Here is a 23,505-nt window from a genome sequence, read left to right on the forward strand (position 1 = left end):
CACACACACACACACACACACACACACACACACACACACACACACACACACACACACACAGCAGCTCTTCTTCTCTTACAATTAAAAGTCTGCAGTGTTTCGCTCCTCTGAGGATTCGAGCCTCTGCTGCTGCTGCTGCACTGCCCCCTGCAGGACACACTCAGCAATGACTGCCCACAGATGATGGATGAAGACTTGTGTCTGTTCCTTCTCTGGACATGCTGTCTCATCACACACAGACACACACACACGCTGCACTTTACAGGGACTTCATCCGCCACAGAAAGTAGTCCCCATAGATGAACTGCATTGAGCGTTAAACTATTTCAACCTGATTTGAAGAAGAAGCCGATGATACTTTCTTATATCCTTTACAACATTTTTGTCTGTTTTGAGTTTATTGATTAAAAATAAATGCAAAAGCATGAAATTAAGAGATGTAAGAAATACTCTTAGTTCCCCTGAAATGAGGCGACGCTGCACAGAGGGGATCACCTGCCTCTTTTTCAGCTTAACTTCTGTTTCCGTACAGAAAAGTTTATATATGAGCCAAAGATCTGCGGGAGATATGAAACAAGCAGGTTAAGAGGTGATCATGTCACCTGATGTGATGACTACAAGCTAAAATTTACATATGAAATGCCCTTAAATCAGGGGTGGGCAACTCCAGGCCTCGAGGGCCGGTGTCCCTACAGGTTTTAGATGTATCCTTGAACCAACACAGCTGATTTAAATGGCTAAATGAGCTCCTGCAGTTCTCCAGAGGCCTGGTAACGAACTAATCATGTGATTCAGGTGTGTTGACCCAAGGTGAGATCTAAAACCTGCAGGACACTGGCCCTTGGGGCCTGGAATTGCCCACCCCTGCCTTAAATCATTAGCAGGGCTTTTATTGTTAAAATCTGCATCCAGGATCAAAACAAAGCAATCAAACGCCTTATTTCGTCACGCTCATTCCACCTCAAACCATCGTCAGGTTAGCTCTGGATTCAGCCTCATATCACAGCATGGTTGGTCACCTGTGGGCGGGTCAACACTGAAGAGAACGTCTCTGAAATCCAGAATCAGGAGTTTGAAAATGAAGTATTTAACATCTGGGCTCCATCTCAGTACATGAAGTTTTCTGCACTAACATGCAGTCCATCTACCTCACCTTGACATATTTTTATTTCTGTGACTTTGATTGCTAAATGTCTGCCTCAGGCTTTGGTTAAGCTGTGAATCATTAAACAATCGTAAAGCGGACGACAGATTTCCCTGCTCTTCGTCGTCATCAGTCAGAGAGCAAACCTATAACCCTGTAAACCGAGCCTGAGCGGCAGAATCTGATCAGACCCGCTCAAAGTGAAACTCAGGTGGACGCGAAAGAAGCCAGAGGCCGTCAGAGTCGCTGCTAATTAACCGCTGAGTCCGTGTCATCCATTTCTCTCTCTAATTACAGCTGTTAACCCCGCGCCTGCCGACCGGTCGCCCGCCCGCCGCTTCATTAACGTCTCTGCTGCCTCTCTTCTTATTAATGTGCTCTCAGAGTGTGAAAAATGAGCCGCAGGGTTTACCATTTGCAATAAGAGAGAGAGAAAAAACTTTTCTCCTGAAACCTTTCTGCCGCTTTTTTGTTTGCTCCTGTTGATGATTCAGCTTCACAGATTTGTGTCTTTCTGTCCTAAAACTGTTGCATTCAGAGCGATCAAACATTTGAAAATGCTCCTGTTGAATGTCTGAAAGAGGTTCAGCACTGCAGTCACACAGCACAAAGCAGGATGGGTAAAAGAGTAGGAGCTAAAGGCCTTCATCACTCATTGGTGATGTCAGAAAGCCAAACAAACGATCATCTGGGTGATTCAGTCCAATCAACCAAAGACTTCTCAGTCTACTACTGCTGCTGCTGGGACGTAACACAAGCAGTGGTGAAACATAACTGCGTACGCATACTCATGTTGTAGGGCCAAGTTCACAGTTTGGTAAATCTTTGTTGGTGCAGCAGAAATAAATTATGACGTCTTTAGACACTTTCACACATGAACTGGTGGTTTCCAGAAATCCTGTCTCGATGCATCCTCACACTGGAAATAGAAATGAACGTGTTACATGTGGAGAGCGTGCAGGAGGCAGGACAAAAAGCTGAAACCACAGGTGCAGGTGGTATTTCAAAAACAGCCCTCTTGGCTCCTGCCTGGAACGTCCATTATCAAATGATGTAAGACAACTTCACAAACCCAGAACTGAAACTCAGTAATGAGATGATCATAAGTCTGGACCTCCATAGCGAGGAAGTCTCGTGCCAGGTGGCTTGAGGTGAATTCATGAACCCAGACGTGAAGCACGGCAGAGGTCGTCTGGGTTCATAAGGCTTCAGTCCAAGGAAGTCCCAAACCATATCAAACATCCAGCAAAAAACAACTCGGGAAGAATTCATGGACACAAAAATTAAATGTGGATGAAGGAGCATCACAAATTTGGGCTTTCAGATCCAATGAATCACCCAAGAAATTGCCTCAGACAAAATCACAAACACAAAGAAAATCACGGTCAGGACTCGCATCACAGTTTGGGCCCAGAAAGTCTAATACTGAACCAAACATGTAGCACCAAACGACTTAAGATGGTGGAGGTGGCATCGTAAGTTTGGGCCTTCAGACGCAATGAACCTATGAACCAATACGTGAAGAATGGCCGAGGCAACACTGTAAACTGGGGGCTTCAAACCAAGGAAGACGCCAAACATCAGGGGATATACTTCACAAACCTAAAGCTCAGTTACATTGAGGTTTGAGGCTTCTAATTGGGACTTAACTAAAGATACGTCACTTTTTATGGCTTCTTCCCAGTAACTACACCACAGAATGACTTTGAACAGGGGAAATCCACCCTCAGAAATCACAGGTTGCTCTTGTTCAGTAAAGGTTGTTAAACTGTTTGTCAGTTACCTACCTAAACACACTGTGTCTTTGTGTCACTGTGACTTAGACACAGATCAGATCACATATTTATTCACTCATTTAATGCAGATGTGCATGCAGTGTCTGGGTCAGTCAGGACCTTGACGGCTCCGGACACTCTCCTGCTCCTCCTCTTTGTCCTTCCTCCCGCTGTAATGTCTGATTCTTTTATTAATCCCGTTGGGGAATCGTCTCTTTTTGTAGCCCCCCACCTTCCTCCCCCCACTATGATAAAACTTAATTGCTGTTCGGTTTGAGCTAAATAGCTGAGCGGGTCCATTTAAGTCTTAATTGATGTGTGATTAAGAGCGTTCGAATGGCTCCGGCCGGGACGTTGGAGGAGGAGGAGGGAGTGTGCCGGGGAGGAATGTCACCTTCCCAGAGGACTGGACTCTGGTTTCCCGGTCGTGTTGGACACTTTTCCCTGACAGATGGCTGCTTACCATCCTGGAAGACTCGCTCCACGTTGAGGCCGTAGGTGGCGCAGGTTTCATAGTAGGTGCATCGTTTGAGGTCGTTGGAGAGCTTCCTGGCCCGGGTATCGTCGATCACCCTCGGGTTGGTCGAGCTGATGGCGTCTGAGAGGGAAATGACAAAGAAAGAGTATGAGTCTAACTTTAAATCCACATTTTACAGTAAAAGAAAGAAACTCAAAGGCACCAATCTATTTTTATTCAGGCGTTTACCCTAATGTAGGTATATAAGGTGTCATAAATATAATAAAAGCCGTAAGACTGACTCAGTCATGTATTTTATTAGAATTCTGGCCTGTAGAATCAGAAGGAACGCCTCCACATCAGCGCTGTGGCTCATGAAGGTGAAAAGAAACAAGAGCCCAGACTTTAACTAGGAAAACTTCAGCAGTACTCTGGCGCCATCTGCTGGTTATGAGAGTAATAAGCACGTTTGGATTAAGCTACTTCCAAGTGCAACAAAATAGGTAGTAACAAATCATGCAAAAATCTGCCAAATAACATCTATTAGTAATATTTGTAATTATTTATACGAGAGTATTTCACTTTAAGGAATGAACGCCTCCATGAACAACACTAGAATTACTTTAAAATGACTCAGATGTCACTGGAGGTGACATGAAGAACCTGTCCTGTGTTTAAAGACGTTTCCTCCTGTTTTAATGTTTGAGGGACCACATGTGTCAAAGTAATTGCTCATGTTATCACTGTACCTGCCTCTGTTTTATTTAACCTATCTGCTAAAGAATGTAGAACCAACTCTTAGATGTGCTGGCTGTTAAACTCAACATGGGTTCATGTTGGTTTTTTCAGGTGAACACCAGGAAAAAAGGCTGACAGAGGCAGGCAGATGTTATACAGGTAACTTTAACTGCGGCTGGAAATGAATATCAGAATGTGGAAGCGGCGTCCTGAGATGATTTCAGTGATTACACAAACACTGGGTCTTTATTGTTGCTCGTTTGTGGAGAATATTTGTGCTCTCTGGTGTTTTTCTCCCCGCCTGCAGCTTACAGGGACAAACTCAGTGAGACTGTAAATACATTCATACATACAAGATTTCAGCTCAGTAACAGCACAGCAGGACTCTGCTTCAAGAGTCAAGAGTCGTCAACACAGCTAGGCTTTCATTGTTTTTTGGCTGACTCAACAAAACCTAAAACCCCAGCAGGAGATAACAGGTATCATGCTGGTGGTTTTCATCTTTCTTTGCTACCTGCTTCAGGCTCTCTTCCTCAGAAAATCATCCCTATGAGTGCCCCTACACCAATCAGACATGTTAAAACTAGAGATGGACCGATCCGATATTACGTATCGTATCGGTCTGATACTGACCTAAATTACTGGATCAGATATCGGAGAGAAATAAAAAATGTAATCCGATCCAAAGTATCACAAAATCACCTCACAAAACATGCTACTTGGCGTAACCCAGCTCGGCGCATCGGAGCAGTATGTGTCACGTGATAGAGCGGCTGTTGTCTGCGAGACCTGTCGGTGGTCTGTTGGAGCATTTGGAGCCTCGCTACATGCTTCCTAACTGCGGCATTTCATCTCGGCGAAAACTATCCCAGAGGAGTAAAACAAGTGTGTAAGTTCATCCCTGAATGTTCGCATAGTATTTCCACGTTAAGTTAACAACTGATATATTGAGCCACAGATGGACTGCCCATCGCAGTTCCATATTGAAGTGAAAAGGAAGCGATTTGTCTCGTACTTCAGTTAGAATTAAAAAGTAGACACAAAGCTGGAGTTATTCTGTCTTTGCTGCGCAGTTGCATCTTCTTCTCTCATTCAGTCCCCCTCCCTCTCCTGTTATTACTTCAAACATGAAACTGATCAATGATCAGCTGATCGGCTTTTCTGTCGCAAGTCCCGTCTTTCTTGTTTGTTTATCGCCCACTTTGCGCTAGAAAGAGGAGACCAGCGGATAAACAACAGCAGCACGTTTAAGCTTGATGAGCTGTTGTTAGAATGGATTTAATGTTACTTTCTAGTATCAGCTGATGTTTGCTGGAGCCACAGCTGTAAAAGCTGCTGGTCATGATATGTGTTTGTATATGTGGTGAAAGGGAAACATGAAGATGAAACCAGGAGATGTCCTTACTGGATCATCACAGCTGAACAGGTGATGGAGAAACAGGTTTACCTTTTAGGTGACATGAATGAGTTGAAGGGAAGTTATGAACTGTTTCTGAGAGACAAATAACACCAGGATCCTTTTTCTACGTAGCTGACAGCTGGTAACTGTGCAGGGGCGGGTCTAGCAAAGTTTTGTCGGGGGCCAGGTTGGGCATTAACAGGGAAAGGGGGGCACAAAGAAATGTTTTTCTTTGTTATGTCATTTAAAAACTTTGAATAAATAATTATCTTACAACAAAAGTGGTCATCTGATTAAATGTATAGAAATCCATTATTGCATATAGTAACTAATAAGTCTAATATACCCTAGTAAGCTATAGTATTTTTTCCTTTGGGAAGGTACCATCTGTGCAGTCTGTAATTCTGTTGAAGAAAGATGTTGAATCTATTTAATTATTGTAGAAAATAATTGATTTCTGTGCATTTGTTTTACACATGCATTAAATTAAAGGTGATTCCATCGATTAAAGGCGGACGGTGGTTCCCTAATATTTTTGCTGGGAGTTGGCAACCCTATTAGTTAGTTAGGTAAGTACTCTATAAAAAGCCAGAATAGGGAGGTTGGTGTAGGTTTGAATTTATTAGATTGATCAGTGTTGCTGAACTATAAAATGTTTTGGGTGCAGTGTATTTTTTGCATACAGGTATAACAGAATAGCTTCAGTCTCTTGTTTTTTAAAACTTGAGTATAAACTTATACAAAATGCAGCAAGATATTTATAAAAAAAACAGTTTTATTGATTACAAAATACGCTATATCGGATTCATAACGGTATCGGCAGATATCCAAATTTATGATATCAGAATCGGTATCGTGCCATCTCTAGTTAAAACACATTCTTCCAGCAGAGAACTTATCAAGTTTTTTAAAATCATGCTGTAAATAAAAATGTGCTGCTTCCAGATGATTTTAAACCCAAAAATAAAATCACCAGGTCAGGAGCAGCATCAGTTACCATGGTGAGCTTTGACTCAACTGTTTATTAATCAGATCATTACTTTATTGGATTAACTGATCCATTAAGAGTAAAACAAATGAAAATGCTGCCTTAAAATGTCCAAACAGAGGAATAACTTTCAGTTCAGACTGATAATAAAGACAAAACTGTAACGACAAAGAATTATTCATGTCCTTTGATGCGCGGATTGGCCAGCGTTCAGCCTAAACACTCTACAAATCTACTGATGTTTTCCTGCTGTGTCTTCTCAGTTTTATGGTTCCTATATCTGGATCTATGTAGAATAACGGCAGTTTGCAGGGCAGACATTTTTTCTAATACTTTTATGAGTGCATAAAATACAAATAAAGAAAAGGAGGAATAAACTTAAAGTTAACAGCAGCCACAAAATGCTAATCAGAGACAATGAAGTCAAGTTTACAGCTGCAATTAGGATTGTGCACCACTAGGTGGTAGCAAAGCTCTAGAAAAGCAGACTGTCCAGAGAGAAAGAGAGAGCTTCCTGCTAGGGACTAAAAATAAACCCCATCAAGTAGTTTTAAACAATACAAAGATTTGGTGTTTATACAGAGGCTAGTGTGTGTGTGTGTGTGTGTGTGTGTGTGTGTGTGTGTGTGTGTGTGTGTGTGTGTGGTACCTTGTGTGCCGACAAGCACCAGCGGCAGGTCAGCGGTGTTCCTGTAGTTGGCGAGGCGGCTGAAGTAGTGATAAACAGTCTGAAAGCTGATCTCGTCCTCCAGACTGAAGACAAAGATGACTGCGTCCACCCATAACGCAAACTGCACACACACACGCATACACACACAAACAAGGTTGTAAATCCAAACTTTATTTAAAGCATAAAATCATTATTTCTCACAAATATCAGCCTAACAAAAATGCCGGGCTCTCTGGGCTCACAGTGTTCTCACAGTCCAGTCTGAAGGAGGTGCAGTACCCACCTGTGCTTCCGGGGGGCCTCCTTCATCTCTGATGAGCAGCAGGTGACTCTGACCGTCCACTACAATCTCCTTCTTAAAGCGCCCGCCTGCAGAAAAGACACACAGGTTACTAACAGCGATGCCAGCGGTGGGAGGAGGTCTGATCTACAGGGAGGTGGAACCGATCATCGATTGATCGGGCTGATCGAGTGTGAGATGATGAACGCTACACAGGAGGGAGGTGATTGGACAGGAAAGTAAACTAATACATATGGGGGGATGACGGAGATAACCAGCAGCTGAGAGCGAAAAACACTAAGGGTTAAAAAAAAAAAAAAACACAAAACGGGGTAAGCCATCTTTTATGTACAGTCTGTGGCTGTGACCACATTTAAGCAATACGGAAGCCTCTCAGTGCCTTACACTGCTCTAAAAACCAGCTTCAAACAGGGTCAAAAATCCAGGGGGGGCAGAAGGAGGAGCTTCCTGCTCCCACCTGATGTTCTGCTGTAACAGGTGCCTGCAGATGACTGAGGACCTGGAACATCTCATCAGGAGCACTGATGATCTGACAGCTTCTGCCTCTTTCTACCCTGAACTCGTGCATTTTGTTGTGCTCTGACCGTTCATCTCCGAGCTTGCTGTTGCTTTAAGAAACTCCACTCTTGACACAAATATAAACAGCAGTGTGGCAAGTCACTGTGGGAACGAGCGTCTCTTCCTCAGCATTTACAGGAAGTCACCGGTGTTATTTCGGGCTCTCTCTCTCTCTCTCAGCTGATCTTGGGATGGCGTGGCCGAGCTAGCGCAGCTGCAGTAATAACACAGTAGATGTTTAGAGAGCGGCGAGCACAGGAAGTGGACATGTTTCCATCACTTGCCCTTTCTTTACCCTGACGTTAAATATTTGCGTCAAGAGGAGCTAATTTTTGTGAGAGGGGCTGCCTTTCACAATAAGAGCCCTCAAAGCTTCTGAGGAGTGCATCAGCACAACTTATGACAGTGGATGTCGATCTTTTATTTACAGTGTGTGTGTCTGTGGTCATTCTGCGATGAGTCCAGCTTGATAAACTGATTAATACCTTTAACATGTAACTAATGTCTTCACTGATCAAGTCATCTTACTTCTGCACCATTATAGGAACAAACGTACGAAACAGGATCATAAACACAGCTGACTGATCCCCACATGCAATTAAAGTCTCCAGTGTTACGATTTTCTCTTTAATCGGTTAATAGAATCACTTATTGATTCTTTAAAGAAAAATAAAAAGTCATAAGTTCATCCTTTGGAGTTTAAACAGGCAGAAAAAGGAAAGTGAACACGGATTTATTACTAAACATGAAAAATGGTTCACTAGTGATCTGAAATTAATCTAAGATCGTTCACCTTTTTTGATCAAGATGGAAGAAAATCAGTGAAGCAGGTGAACATGATGAGGATGGAGGCGAGAAAAAATATGATTAGATAATGAGGGGGCGGAGCTACACATTCAGTCGCCGCAGCCAATCGAGTTCAGCTTCAGGTTCAGCAGCTGGAAGCATTAAATAATCCAGATGTTTCAAATCTGACTTGATGAAATTATTTGTACAAACATGTAAAAAAACAAAAAACAAAAATGAAAGATGAAGCAGTTAAATCCCTGGAGACGTGCAGCGTGATGTTTGGCGGTTGTTTGATGACGCGGAGATGAGACGCGGTGCTGAACCCGAGCTGATCTCAACGTGCTGCTGTCTGAACCAATGAGGCGATGGATCGAAGGATAGAGGGATGGACAGGTGAAGGAGAGAGGAAGGATAGTTACCTGCATCCACGTCAGCTATTGTACAAGATCAGCCCCGAAGGAAGAAAGAGAGGAAACAAAAAGCAAAACAACAGCCACAGTTAATGCATGCACAGTCCAATCAGGAGACAGCGAGGAAGGTGTTTGAGAGAGGTTCAAAGAGAGGACACGAGAGAGAAGAAGAAGTAGAAAGAGCAGTAAAGAACAGTACACAGTTTCATTTGCAGTCAGCTGGAGGTCAAAGCAGTGAATAAACAAACACGTAAACACGAGAAAAGCTCTGAGAGGAAGAGGAGGACAGAGGTGAGAGGAAGGATGGACCGCTTTCCTTCATGAGTTTGGGTTCATTTATGTCACTGTCACCACCTCGTTACTGCAGATTTATACAAAGACGCTGAGTCATTAGACATTGCTGAGGTCACATTAATCACTTTCAGCAAACTTGGAGCTGAACGAAGACGTTTGGATTTCTTTGCCATTCTGTAACATGCTGAACGTGTTTTCTCTGTATGAGTAATGATGTGGAAGAGCCAGCGAGTACAAAGCTTTAACATGCTGCCCCGCCCCAGCATTACACTAAAGATACCTAATGGCAGCAGGAAATCAACCTTAGACTGTTTTCATTATCAACTATGTTTTGGGACCATTTCAGAGTTTTTTCTTTATGTTTTTTCCTAAATGTTTTGCATCTGGACTGTTTCAGATTTACAGTTTACTTAGTTTTCAGTTGTTTGAACTCGACTGTATTTAGAAAGTTTGACTTTCTGAGTTGTGGTTTTGGTGAGTAGATTTTTATTTATTTATGTTTTTAAAAAAAAAAAAAAAAGCTTTTTCTGGCTTGACTTTAAGCTGCTTTTAGACTCATTTAAAAACCGACTTCATTCTACATTTTGATTATGGACTATTCAGGGACATGGTTTGGAAGATTTTCGACTTTAGTCCTCTGATTTGGGTCTGTGTTTGAACTGTTTTAGACTTACTGGGGACTTAATTTTGTGCTGTTTGAGTTATTTGGAACTTGATTTAAGACTTTGATTTTGAACTGTGGGTTGAAATTATTATTAAAATTAGTTTGAGGCCCTTTAAAACTTGCACTTGGATTTGAAATTTTCTGGGAGGTGGCTTTGCAGCATTTGAACTTGATTTGTGACTTACAATCATCTGGTTTTGAATTGTTTTAGACTTACTGGAGATTTAGATTTGGGCTGTTTCAGTTACTACGGGACTTTATTCAAGACTTTGATTTTGGACTCTTTAAGAACTTGATTGGAATCATTTTGGACTGTTTTAAATTGACTTTGACGTCGTTTTGTTGTAAATTTTGGACATTTTTCAGTTTGAGATTCTGATTTAGTGATCTGGTTTTTGGACTTACTTTTTTGTGGTGTTTAACCTTGGGACTTGATTCAAGACTGATTTTTAACTCTTTAGGGGTTTGGATGATTCTGAACTGGGTTTTGGTTTGACTTAAACTTAATTCGGGACTGAGTAAGTTTTGGATTCAATTTTGGAATATGTTTAGGACTTCTTGTAAATTTTTTAGGTTCAGATTTGGAAATTTTGGGAGGTGATTTAATCTTTGCCTTGTGTGGTGGCCACCATACTCACCTGTCACTGCTTAGATTCCAGCCGGAGACACTAATCCCGTTTGAGATTGCGTCAGGAAAGTTGCCCAGCATAACAATCTGCCAAATTAAACATGTAGAGCGACCCACTGTGGTGACCCCTTGTGGCAAGAGAAAAGTTTTTATGGGCAGGATTAAATCTGAGGTTTTTAAATACACGTGTGTCTTCTATGACTCCTTGATGCTGAGACTCTGTTGACTTCTTGTAGCCGCAGATTGTTTTTCGTGACTGGATGTTCAGAGCTGTACTCCTGCTCCTTCTGGTACGATCACTGAAGAATAAATAATAATGAACTAAACTTTTGGGGTGTCACCTTCTTTTCTGACAAATCGCAGACTGAACCAAAGCTTGCCTCTCCACATGTCTGTGTAAACCTGACAAAAATAATAATAGAGTAATAAAATAAAACTTAATGACTGTTCTGGAAAGACTGGACTGGAGACTTTGTTGATGCCTCCCAGCGTTTCTTTTTCCGTTAAAGCCACGAGAACAATAGAATCTGTGAATGATGTTTGGCTGCTTGTGAGAGCGGCAGCTCCTCAAACCACAGTCAGCAGCATTAGTTTGGTGGCTGTGGGTGATTTCCCAACCATAGCTCCCCTCTCTCTCCCTGTTGTAATGGATCCCATGTGCTGCTGTACAAACAGTCTCAGTCGGACTTTTTCTCAAACTATCAGTGCTGCTTCTGCAGGATTTCCCTCTCTGCAAAGTGTCAGAGTCTTTAGAAATAGAAATAAATCTGGGCATTTCTGACAGTCCTTAAACGCACCACAGAGGTAAATCTGGGCAACCTGCATGTTTTTGAGTCAGCGATGAAGCTTTTTTTCCCTCTGCAGCAGCGAGGCTCCAGCCTGCAGCCTCAGAATAGTTCTGGTCGGTGGCTTCATGGCGCTGCGGTCGCCTCGCCGCTCGCAAGCCACCAACTCCGCTCCCAATCAATCGCCATGGGAATCCAGGCAGCCGGCGTATTTTTAGATCCAAGGAATTTCAAAACAGCTTTCCCCCTTGGGCTGCTTTTATTTCTCTGTGGTTATGCAACGATTTCAGAAAAGCTTTTTATCTCCTTTTTTTTTATAATTTAATTGGACTTGAATCGCCGCTTCCTCGACGGGCAATGGTGCCAAGTAATTCGATAAGAGATAAGGGGGAGCCGTTGTTTGAATGTGGTATGTGGACCTGCTCGAAAAGCCGTGTCGTGTTGCTTTTGGCAGCGCTGCAGTGTAATTAAGGCGGGAGGCCGCCGGGCATTTAGCAGCACGACACTGAGGAGAACGTCACCACCGTGGAAGACTTTCTCATGTTTTAGCGTGAAGTTATCTGCTCTGGGATTCCCCATCGCCACCAACTCTCTCCCAGCTGTCTTTGCTCTGCTTGTAGTTTTTTTCTTTTTTGTGCTTTAATGTAGTCCCTGGGGTCCCCTCTTATCAGCTGACCTTTGATCGACCTCTCTGCAGGCGTATTAAATTAAAAAAAATAAACCTCCTCCTCTTCCTGCCTCCCACACTTCGAAGTCTCTCCGCAGAGGGACCAGCAGCTAAAATTGGTCTGCGGGCTGATTTCGGGGTGGGTCCCCACATAACAACATAACAAAAGCAGCAAAGGTTTCTTCCCAAATAAACCATGTTTGATGGTTTTCAAGGCTTTAAATACACAAAGAGGTCGGCAGGGGGTAATTAGCTGCAGCTCCACAGCGGACCCTCAAAAGTAGCCAAAGTACTTCTTTGACTCTCTTCCGTCTGAAGACTTCTGGCTGCAGCATTTTTAATTAGACTGAAAAATTCAAAACGTTCTGCAGAGGTTTTAAAGTAACGGAGTTTCATCTGGTCAGCCAACTTAAAGCTTTTAATGTGAAAGGACAGCGAAAAGAAGGGTATTGAGCACTAACGCAACTAAAACCAAAACAAGGAAATAGTGAAGAAAATAAAACTTTCTTTAAAAATATGTTAACGTTACTGAGCATAGACACGAGTTTTGAAAATATTTATTGAAATATATTAGACTGATTTTTACTGCTTTTAGACTTTGTTTTGGGGTGTTCGGGACTTATTTTGGGTTCATTAAATTGGACCATGTAAGAACTGATTTCAGACGGAGTTTGGTCATCATTTTAGACGTTTTTAGAGTAATTTGATATTGATATTTTGATATTTGATATACAAATTGATGTCAACGAATTTGGGCCTAATTGTAGACTTGTGTTTGGATTGTGGTTCTGACCTGATTTTTGCCATTTTTTGTTAATTTTGGAAAATGGTTTTGGACTAAAATGTACAGTGAAAAGATTAAGAACAAAAAACGTTCAGGCAATCATGGTAAGTAAAAGCAACAAAGAAGAAATGAAACAATAAAAGATCTTGTTTTAAATTCTTTTGTGTTTGTTTGGGGACTTTATGGACCTGGTCTGGGTTATTTAGAGTTTATTTTGGACTTTTAATTTATATATTTACTAGTTTTAGACTGTTTTCAGACTTGATTTGAAGCTGTTATAAACTTTTGATTTTGATTTAACTATTGGATTTTCATCCTTTGCATATTCTTCTTTTAGCTCTTTTAAAAACTTTTTAAAACTTGGTGTCAGGCTTCATAAATATATATTTTTAGTTATGCACGAAGGACCAAAACTGCCAAAATTAAAAAAGAAATAAAAAACACTGATGATAAAAATAAATAACTTGGAAAATAAATATAAAGATGAGTAAACATAAAAGCAGCTGCAAGATGAATTTAAAAGTTCTAAACGTAATGACGTACTTATGTATAAATAAAGACAGATAAAAAAAAAAAAAGGAAAACAGAAAAAAATAATACATAAGAAAAAAAACATTTATGTCTCATGTGAAAGACGGCAATCATTTTAAATATTTTTATAGGTGCATTTAATGGCATAATTTGTGTTATTGGCTTGCTTATTTTGGCAAGTTTGGTCCTCCATACATGCCATTGATTTCTATATACAGGCAGAGGTATCGCCCCTGTTAGTTATCAGAAAGATGCAGTTTTTTTGTTTTTTTTTCTGAGGGAATAAAGAAGCGTTTTTGCTTCAACTAAACAACTCGAGCTTAAAGCTCCTCACCAGTGGTTTGAACTGTGAGTTCGGTGCACCACCTCTCTGGACAGTAGAAGGATGAATGAATGAAAAGTAAAAGCGCTGCAGCGTCTGTCGGTGTGATTGATAAAGGAAAGTGAGCAGAAAGTGCCTTGGCTGTGCGTGCAGGATCCCTGAGAGGAAACAGCTCATGTGCTGAAATATTAAAGCGGGTTTAGTAAAGTGGGTCTGTGCCTGAGGACCCTGCCGTCCTGTACAGTAACAGTGTGTGTGTGGGCAGCTTTAATATTACATGAGGAATATGGCCGTCCCTGCAGGGCGAGTGAGTTGAGACACCGGAGGAAAGTAGGGCTTCATCTTTTCTCTGAGACAAAAAGTCATCTTTAAAGTTTCATAAGTGATTCTGGGTCAGCCAGCAGAGAAGTTTAACCTTTCGAGTGTTCACTGTTTCTCAGATATTAAGCAACTGAGCGCGATGTTATGCTTAAATCACTTCTTCTTCACTTTTTAAATCCACGCTCACGCCCCAAAGAGGTCAAACTTGTTGGTTTTTCAGTAAGCAGAACAAATATCTAATAAAAGTTTGACTTTTTAATGTCACTTTCTGCTGTTTTCATCTCACTCAGTATTCATTTTCAGTCACTCATTGCTTATATTGATATATTTTCCCTCTAACAGGCTGACAGATCGGCATTACACCAGCAGATCTGATCATTTAAAGCCTCCTGCGGTGATTCAGCTCCATCTCAAACTCTACAAATGTTTATTTGAACCCAAAAAAAACCACTTCAGCTTTCTCCCAAAAGTGGAGTGAAATCTCTTTTTAATGCGACTTGGAAAGCTTCTGAGCCTGACTGAGGAGCTTTTTTTCGCTCTGCTGGTTAGGCCTGTGCTGTAAGGAGGTCGTTAAATGACGTTTAATCCGCTCATTATTTTCTCCTCTGTGTTTTAGACTGATTCAGTCTGAGAAGGCGGACGACTGCTCTGCCATTTTATTAGAAGAAGAAGAAGAAATAGCTGGTCCAGCCAAACAAAGACAGACATGCTATGATGTTCTTACCCTCTGGTGACTCCTCCTGGACATACGTTCCCGTCAGGTATCTGTGGACCAGCGCTGACTTACCACTGGCCAGATTACCCACAATGCCCTGAGGGGGAGACAGAAGGGAAGTTAGCATCTCCTAAAACATTCAGCAGACTGTAATCACTCCATCAACAGGAACTCATACTGGTTTTAAAAGTTTTCTAGTGTTGCTGGTGAAGATGATATAATTGAAGCACATGGAGCTGTTACTGCTTCTGTGAGTGGACAAACAAATGCTTCAGCAGAAATGAAATATGAATCATAGTAATTTTTTATTTGTTAGGCCCATAATAATCTCAACTTAAATTTTAGTTAAATGAAAATATTGATATTTTACTCTTAAAATATTTATACATTATGTGAATATTTAACTTTTATCTTTAAATTTTAATATTGTGCTATAAAAGCTTTTTTTTTAGTCCCTAAGTTATATCATAATTTTGACAGTTTAGACATAAAATGTAATATTTTACTTTTATCTCTGAGCTTAATATTTTGGTCTTATAGTTTTTATACTTAACGTAAATATTTGACTTTATTTTAACATTTTGCTTTTAAAGTTTGCTTCTCATGGTTGTGATGTATTGTTTTAATTTTGATGTTATAATCTCACAACTTTGACATTTTACTTTCATAATTTTGACATGACCTCATAGTTAATCTCATCTAATCATTTTAACTTTTGAATTACATTTTCAACATGTTTTTAAACTTTTATCTCAAAACATTTAACTTATGAAATTTTAATCTCACAATTTTAACATCCATCATTTATTTTATTTTATTTTATTTAATCTTCAAAGTTAAAATGATCAAAATTGTACATCTGTTTGGTTATCTTCGTGTATTCACTTCTTGTAGTGTCCTAAAGCCTACAAGTCAGGAATCGTGAGACAGAAGTCCAGGTCGGGTTTTTAGAAGTAACTAAATCTTCAAAATAAAATACTTAGAGCACCTTTACATTGAGTTGCTCCCCTGAACAGCAGCCAATCTCGACATTTAAAAAATAAATCTCTTTAATGTTTCTGTTTGTTGTTTGTTTGTTGGGATTTTTGTTAAGTTTTGGCAGGAAATGATCTCCATAGTGGTATGCCATCCCACTGAAGCTTGACTCTTGGACAGGTGACCCCCTCCCCTTTAACGCTCTGAACTCACCACTTTGAGCTCGGGCACCGTCCGACTCAGCGTCCACTCCTGACTGTTTACAAACGCATCTGGAAGACACAAAGAAAGAAAAAACACACATTATTAAACTGTGAGGAACATGTGATGCCTTCAGGGAAAAAATGGAATTAAAAATGCCTGATGGAGTAACGAGGCAGCCAATCAGCTCCTCCTCAGTGGTGTCAAGGGTGACAAAGAGGAAGAAGAGGCTTGTTAAGGGTGACAAAGAGGAAGAAGAGGCTTGTTAAAGCTGACAGACGACCAACACCAGGCCAAAAGTCACAGCAGACTGAACACGATAACAGGACACGATCAGAAATACCGTCATGGTACAGAAGAACCATGAAGAACCACAGCTGAGAAAATACAAAGGTTAAAAGCAACCAAAAAATAACACTATATAAAAACGTATAAGTCCATTAAGAGGGAGATCAACTTACATTAATCTATATGTTCTTTAAGCACTTTAATCTTAGAATCAATCAATCAAATGTTAGAATCAGGAAATAAAGACAAAATCAGTAGATGAGAAAATATTTGTATTCTAAATTCTTCTAAAGGTTCCCCACAAATTAACTCCTGCAACCATCTGAGGTGCCGAGTGTCAGAGGTCATGGGAAATGAGGAGGGCGGAGGCCAAATGATGTCAAACCACACACACACACTTGCACTGTGTGTGTGTATGTGTGTGTGTGTGTGTTATTGGAGTGCGATAATGTTGGTATTATCAGGGAGGTCGTTTCCACTCACACTGCAGAGACGGCTCTCTAACAAAAACACTCTGTGGTTTTAAGAACACACACACACACACACACACACACACACACACACACACACACACACACACACACTTCAAACAGGACAAAACACCAGCAGTGAGAAAACACAGGCCCGTGGACCAAATCTGGGCCCTCCCACTGAAAGAATGTGGCCTCTTACAGAGAGCTGGGTTTGTTTGTTTTCTACAGTCAGCTAAAAACCGTACAGTAAAGGTACTCTAACACACCTTTAAAGTATTCAATATGGAGCTGTAGTTCTTTAAGTTCTGTTATCAAGTAAATAGAAAATGTTTCAAAGCCTCAAACAAACTTTACTGGATAAGATACAACAAATAAAATCAAAATATTTAAAGTCACATTTCAACTCATATTGAAATCACAAAATTGGGACATTTTAATTTCATCTATATTGAAACTTAGTCATAATTGGCATTTCAATCTAAAAATATTTATATTTATACAACTTAATTTCAATACTTTGACATTAACATGTCTGTGGTCACATATGGGGAATCTCTTCAGTCTGCATAGAGATGTGCGACCTTTAACCTCTGAGTTTATCATTAAAGAAGCTGTATTTCAGTAACTGCTGATGAACGCCTTTCATAAAAAAGAAAACGTGAGGCGTCCAGATGTTTTCTGTAGCCGTCATCCCACCGCAGGCTCCTTTAAAACTGCTGGACTCTGAGACACCTCGGGCTTGCCGTTAAGTAGGCCAGTGGGCCAGAGCCACTTAGAGCCTCCAGCCCCTCTTTACTAATTCATCTGCAGCAATCTGTGTCAGCCTGCAGACCCTCAGACTACACAGTACTGACAGGAAGTGCTAAAAGCCCCATGAAACACTGGTTTTCTAACGCATTGATACCTGAGACTCACACTGACAGTTTTCGTGCAGAGTGTGCGATGCTCCCTATGGAGGAAAAAGACTGACAGAAAACTAATAAATATCTCAATAAATTTATTTTCTTTTGATTCAGCTGGTTTCTGATGTTTTAATGTAGTTTCTTTTTTACATTTTTGTCTCAATTCTGAATTTTAACCTCCTAGGCATCCACATATGTGGACAGCACGTTTTCGGTTGTCTAGACCAAAATACTTAATTTTTCTCTACAAGGGCCTGATGTCCACTAACGAGGACATTATACTGCCACTGTTCTAACGAAATTTAAAACTAATGTCCTCATATGTGGATCTCATTTTTCTCAGAAACAAAAATTAGGCAATCAAGCAAAAATCTGGTAATTCTTTGTTTTTACATTCATCAGGTCCCAATCAGCCCAAATAGCAAAGAAAAATTAAAAATGCATGCCATGATAGAGTTCGGGTGTTAGGAGGTTAATCTCCTCATTTTAGCTTAAAAACCACTGACTTTCCACCACACAGCATCCTGACTGCTCCTCTTTCCTCCCTTTAATGAGCCCAAACTGCTGCTGCCAACATCTCATCTGTCTGGAAACCATCCAGAGAGGAGCGTCTCGATTGGTTGGCGGGCACACAGAGGGGGACATTGTTCACCCACTCAACAAACGGCGGCCTGTGTCGGGGCCGACCCCTCCCTCCCTGCCAGGCAGGATGTTGACCCAGCTGCTTCCTGTTTTCCATCACAGCCCTCCAGTTCCCCTCTGCTGGTTCCCAGTATGATGCACCAGCAAAGCGAGGAGATGGTTAGCGGCTGACGAAGCATCAGCTGGTGGTTGAACTGGGAGGTGAGGCCGGGTTTAAAGGAAGAAATACGACAGCTTCAGGCTGCACTGATCTACCTTTGGAGCTGATTTGGGACTTTTTTTTATGACTGAGAAGACCACTGACTAACATCTGCACAGTGATGATGCTTTGTCGTGTTTTGTGATGACCGCCCTTAGCTACGATCTGGTATTTTTAGTCTACTTCCAGGCTGCCGAGGGGTCATCACAGAAACAGAAACACAAATGTCGACTGAAAGAATCTGTGCTGCAAGAAGAGGGAAAGTCCAGATGAGATGAAGCGAAAGCATCTGGGAGCGCGTGGGAGGAACACCTGAACTCAATCAATCCGTCAACGTGTCGTATTTACGAGGCTGAGAGGAAGAGGGAGACAGAGGGCCTGTGGGTGGATGATACGACTCCATCACGGCCTGACTACATGAAGGCGGAATCTCCAAAATTAGGTCATGAGTTAGAAACCCAACACACCTCCTTTCCTCCACTACAGCTTCACGCTCAATAAAAGCAAACATCCACTAAGTGATTTATTGTTTACCCACTTAAAAGGCAGAGTGAAAGGTTTATACCACCACAGGACACTTTTTTGCTCTTTTTCTGATGTAGCAAGTCGAAATTCTTGATTTCCAAGACTCTCAAACTTTCTGAGATTAGAAAGTTAAAATGATCAGATGAAGGTAGAATCATGAGGTAAAGTAAAAAATCTGAGATTAAATTGTCAAAATTATGAGATGGGTTCATCACTTATTCTGATTACTGATTACAAAGTACTCCAGATTATGGAGTATGAAAGACTTCACTCATTTCAAGACCACACTTTAAAAAGGAAAGCCTTTTAACATGTAATGGTAATGTAATGATGGTAATAGGCCTGGGCTATATCATACAGTTCACGGTAATACTGGTGTAATGTTGGAGAAACAATAAGAAAATGAAATATCGCGATAGAATATGGGTAAAGCGCGCGTGCGCAGTGCCTTTGTTTTCATAGGCACGTGGCGGCGACGCAGAATGAGAAGGGCGAAAGCGGATCGTTGAATGAAACAGATGAACCAGAATTGGTTTGTGAAAATGCTGCAACTTCAGTGGTGTGGAACTGGTTTAGCTTTCATCCATCAGAAAAGCAACAAAGCACTATTTTTGGTAGCGCATGCTAGCGGGCCGTCGTTATTACCGTGCTTTTTGGAAAATACGGCACACTTAAAATCAATCCTTTGATTTTTCTGAAAATCGACAGTGTCCCTTATAATCCCGTGTGCCTTATGTATGAAGTCTGGTTGTGTTTACTGACCTCGAAACGATTTTATGTCGTACACGGCGCTTGAAAATCTGTCAGATGTTTTAGTACGACTTTGTTAAGCTACGAAGCCGCACCGCTTGATTGCTTGTCAGAGCATTACGGCTATCGTAGGCAGGAGCCTCGCAGAGTGATCCGTACTGTGCTTCAACATAATATTACCGTATTGTGTGTGTATAACCTCTTTTTAAGTTTTGTGGATAATATACATGGTTATGCTGAGGATATGTCGGACAATTTCCACTGGAAATGCCTTTTGGTTAAACTGTCACATCAGTTATATCGTTATCGCAAATTTTCATATCGTGATAAATATTTTTGGTCATATCGCCCTGCTCTAGATAGTAATAATATGATGTAATAATGGTTAAGTTTTAAAAGCGTGTGTTTTGACCTTGTAAAAACGCTAAGATTGGATTATGTGGAAATGCAACACAGGCAGACTTTGCTTTATTTTAAAGTGTCATGGCTGTTTTTTGTTAATGGGATAAAATAGCACAAAGGAAGAGAAAGAAAGGGTGGACCAGATGACAAGGGGGAAATGATTAAATGCTAAATGTGCTGCATGTTTTAACCTAATCACATTTGAAGGATGATTAGAAAAACATGTTATTCTTCCACCTGAAACAAACGGAGGAGAAAAGAAGAGGACAACAGGTAAGATACGAAGGGGAAAAGACAGCAGATGGAGTGAAACAGATGGACGAAGACCATGGGAAAAGGAAATGGAGAGCTCCTCTGCTTCGTCATCACTCAGGGAGGAAAAACTTGGAAATGAGAGCGAGCGTCATGGGACTAAAACTCTCCTCCATCACTCCATCCCTCTGTGCAGAGAAAGAAAGGAAGGAGGCCTTCAAAGTGAGGCATCAGGACTCCTGGCTCTCTCCAGAATAATCTCCTTCATTAATTCTCTTTCATTTCACTCGTTTGTCTCTATTTTTATGCTCCGCTCTCCCTCAGAAAGATGGGGAACATGTATGAGACGACACATCTTTGTTTCTCTTTATAAAGAGGAATTGTTTAACTTCAACATTTACCTTCAGTTCCGACCTTCAACATGAAGAAGCCAAGGTCGTTTAGCTTTCTGGTGATACACTTTCAACACAAAACTCTCAAGAAGCCACGTCTCTTCAATAATTCAAACATCTGAACCCTATTTGAACAACCCTAAGTATCAGAGTTTTAAGGAATAAAGCAAGAAAAATTATCTCTAAGAGGTGGCTGTACCTCAGGAACTCTAGAACTAAACCAGAACCAAAGATTTTAGATCCTGAATACAAAGAACTAAAGAGCTTTAAGCTATAATAAATACAAGCTACAGTCCCTTAAACATAAAATTTGCAGACTCCAACAGCTTTCACCTGAAAGAAACTAAACGAAACCATGAAACTGAATCCAAGATCTTTCCCTGGATTCAGATTGATGAAATGATTGGATTGAGTAACGGATTATTTCCTTCTTACTCTAGATTGTATTTAACATCAAACTAAACACGCTGCAGACTTTCGTTTATGTCCATCCTACCAGTTAGTTTTAAAGTAATCTCTGTGAGGCTGATGTTTGAATTCCTATGTAAAGGTCAAGGTGTTTGTAGTTCTAGTATTAAATCACATTTTGAGCATGATTGGGTTACATGCAGGCTAAAATGAGCTAGCCTAAAATCTTTAATCTAGATTTTCGAATAATCTGGACTGGCAAACATTTTCCCTGTAAATTTACGAGGAAAGAAATATGAGAATAAAGCAATAAATTAACAAAAATGAACCTTCAGAAACTGTTTATTACAACTGTATGACTGCAAACTTTTATGAAGTAGAAATAAAATCAAACATTATTTGAATAAAATGGTAAATCTATGAGGAAAAGCTCAAATATTTACAAGAATAAACTCCCAGATTCAGTTGCAAAGAAAAAGTTCTCACCACTTTACAAGATTATAAACTTAAAGATTTTTCCCAATTCTTGATTTTCTAAAGAAAATTTCTGAAAATTAGGTGTACATTTACAAGATTAAACTCACAAATGTACAAAATAAAATTTGTGCTGGTACTGATCCTGAATGTGGCAGTGATTTAGGAGCTACCTTTTAATTCCAAAAAGCTTATGTAAGGACTAGTTTAAACTAAGTTATAAACAGTTGCTAAAACCAGGTCCCGAACCTTAACCTAATGAATAAAAAAATCTTAAAGCTGACTCCACTCTAACTTTATGGACTTTAAAGGCATTTTAACCTGATCCAGAACTCTTTTAATCAATGAAAAATGCAAACCTGAAGGCAAAAAGCAAACAAACTGCTAAACTCAGCCTCGGTTCCTAAATATTCACTCAAACTGAGAGACATATTTGTGCTTTTCAAAGGCCACACCACGTCAGTGTGTTTAGATGAAGGCAGCTGGAAGACAGAAACATGGCGACAAAGACACAACAGCAGAAAACAAGATAACAAAGACAGGTCTCTAAGATCTGAAAACCTGCTCCAACAAGGTCTCCGAGTTGCAGCCGAGGTCAAACTGAGGGTTTCAGGCATGCACAGCGAAAAATACGAAAAGGGAAATGTAGAGTTTTAAAAAAAGACAAAATGAGGCAAATAAAAGCAGCCGGGCTTTATTTAATATTTAGACTTTTCGTCTTGGATTTTAACACCAACAGAAGTGCTACGATTACAGCTCAACTTTATCCACAGAGACAGAGATTTTGTGCTTAAATGAACTCTAACAGGACAAACTGAGATCAGCCTGTTGTCAAAACATTGCGATTCCAGACTGAGGCTGACATGGACGAGTTACCTGGAACACAACTGAAACTGAGCGCGCTCCAAATGTCTATAAAAAGGCAGAGATCTGCTCAGAAGGGACAACAAAGCAAGACAGTCGGGTATAAATGAGGTGCGCCTCGGATGGTAATCCATCTGGAATTGATGTTGGCTTCAGTCAACTAAACATTCAGAAGTTTGGACTCAATAAACCAGCAACACAAAAAGAGCCTGGGCCTCTACAAAGACTAAAACCAGCTCTCTGCTGGAGCATTGTACCGTTTTCCAGAAGCAGGTAATACTAATAAATATTACTTCATCATAAATCACAGCGCTGACAGTCTGTCTTTGTTTTGTTCCAGAAACTCTTTGAGGACCTTCTTTTAACCCTGATCTCTTCCTTTTATTAGTTTGTGGAGAACATCAGCCAAAGATTTGGGGATTGGAGCCAGAAATATGCAGGCCAATGAGCTTCAACCAGCAGATTAATTAGTAATTATTAGCTGCAGCTTAACTAAAGTGCTTAACTATATCTATAAAGTTTCAACGAATAGTGAAAACAATCATTTTTAAAACTTCTCATAAATCAAGCAGGCTGAAAACTACAAACAGAACCCCAGGTCAAGGTGCCAATACCTGCAGTTCCTCTGATGTCCATTTGAGGTTGACTCTAAAAGTGAGTCAATCCCCACAGACTCCAGTGTTAAAAATATCCACGCCCTGGAGGACGGGGCTGTGGCCCCCCCACACCCTCTAGCAGATTATTACATGAAGGAACCTTTTAAAAAAACAAAAAACAAGCGCGTCCATGCTCACAGGTGTACACACGGGTGATCACAC

General features: G+C 40.7%; 1 protein-coding gene across 8 annotated transcripts in view; it reads right to left on the reverse strand.

Annotated features, from left to right (window-relative positions):
* Nucleotides 1-23,505, reverse strand: part of agap1 (ArfGAP with GTPase domain, ankyrin repeat and PH domain 1) — a 173,734-nt gene that overhangs the window by 76,298 nt on the left and 73,931 nt on the right. For 5 of the 8 annotated variants that reach the window (XM_013914732.1, XM_005748364.2, XM_005748362.2 and 2 more), the window contains 6 exons: nt 16,129-16,187; nt 14,950-15,037; nt 9,239-9,253; nt 7,455-7,540; nt 7,151-7,292; nt 3,383-3,517 (listed from right to left, as the gene is read on the reverse strand). In XM_013914732.1, coding sequence (XP_013770186.1) covers nt 3,383-3,517; nt 7,151-7,292; nt 7,455-7,540; nt 9,239-9,253; nt 14,950-15,037; nt 16,129-16,187 — 525 coding nt within the window. The remainder of the gene's footprint in view (nt 1-3,382; nt 3,518-7,150; nt 7,293-7,454; nt 7,541-9,238; nt 9,254-14,949; nt 15,038-16,128; nt 16,188-23,505) is intronic. The other 3 variants (XM_013914733.1, XM_005748365.1, XM_005748361.1) reach the window with 1 other exon arrangement.

This window comes from Pundamilia nyererei, unplaced genomic scaffold (genome assembly GCF_000239375.1).
Source record: "Pundamilia nyererei isolate P.nyererei 1_Seehausen unplaced genomic scaffold, PunNye1.0 scaffold00220, whole genome shotgun sequence".
Lineage (NCBI taxonomy): Eukaryota > Metazoa > Chordata > Actinopteri > Cichliformes > Cichlidae > Pundamilia > Pundamilia nyererei.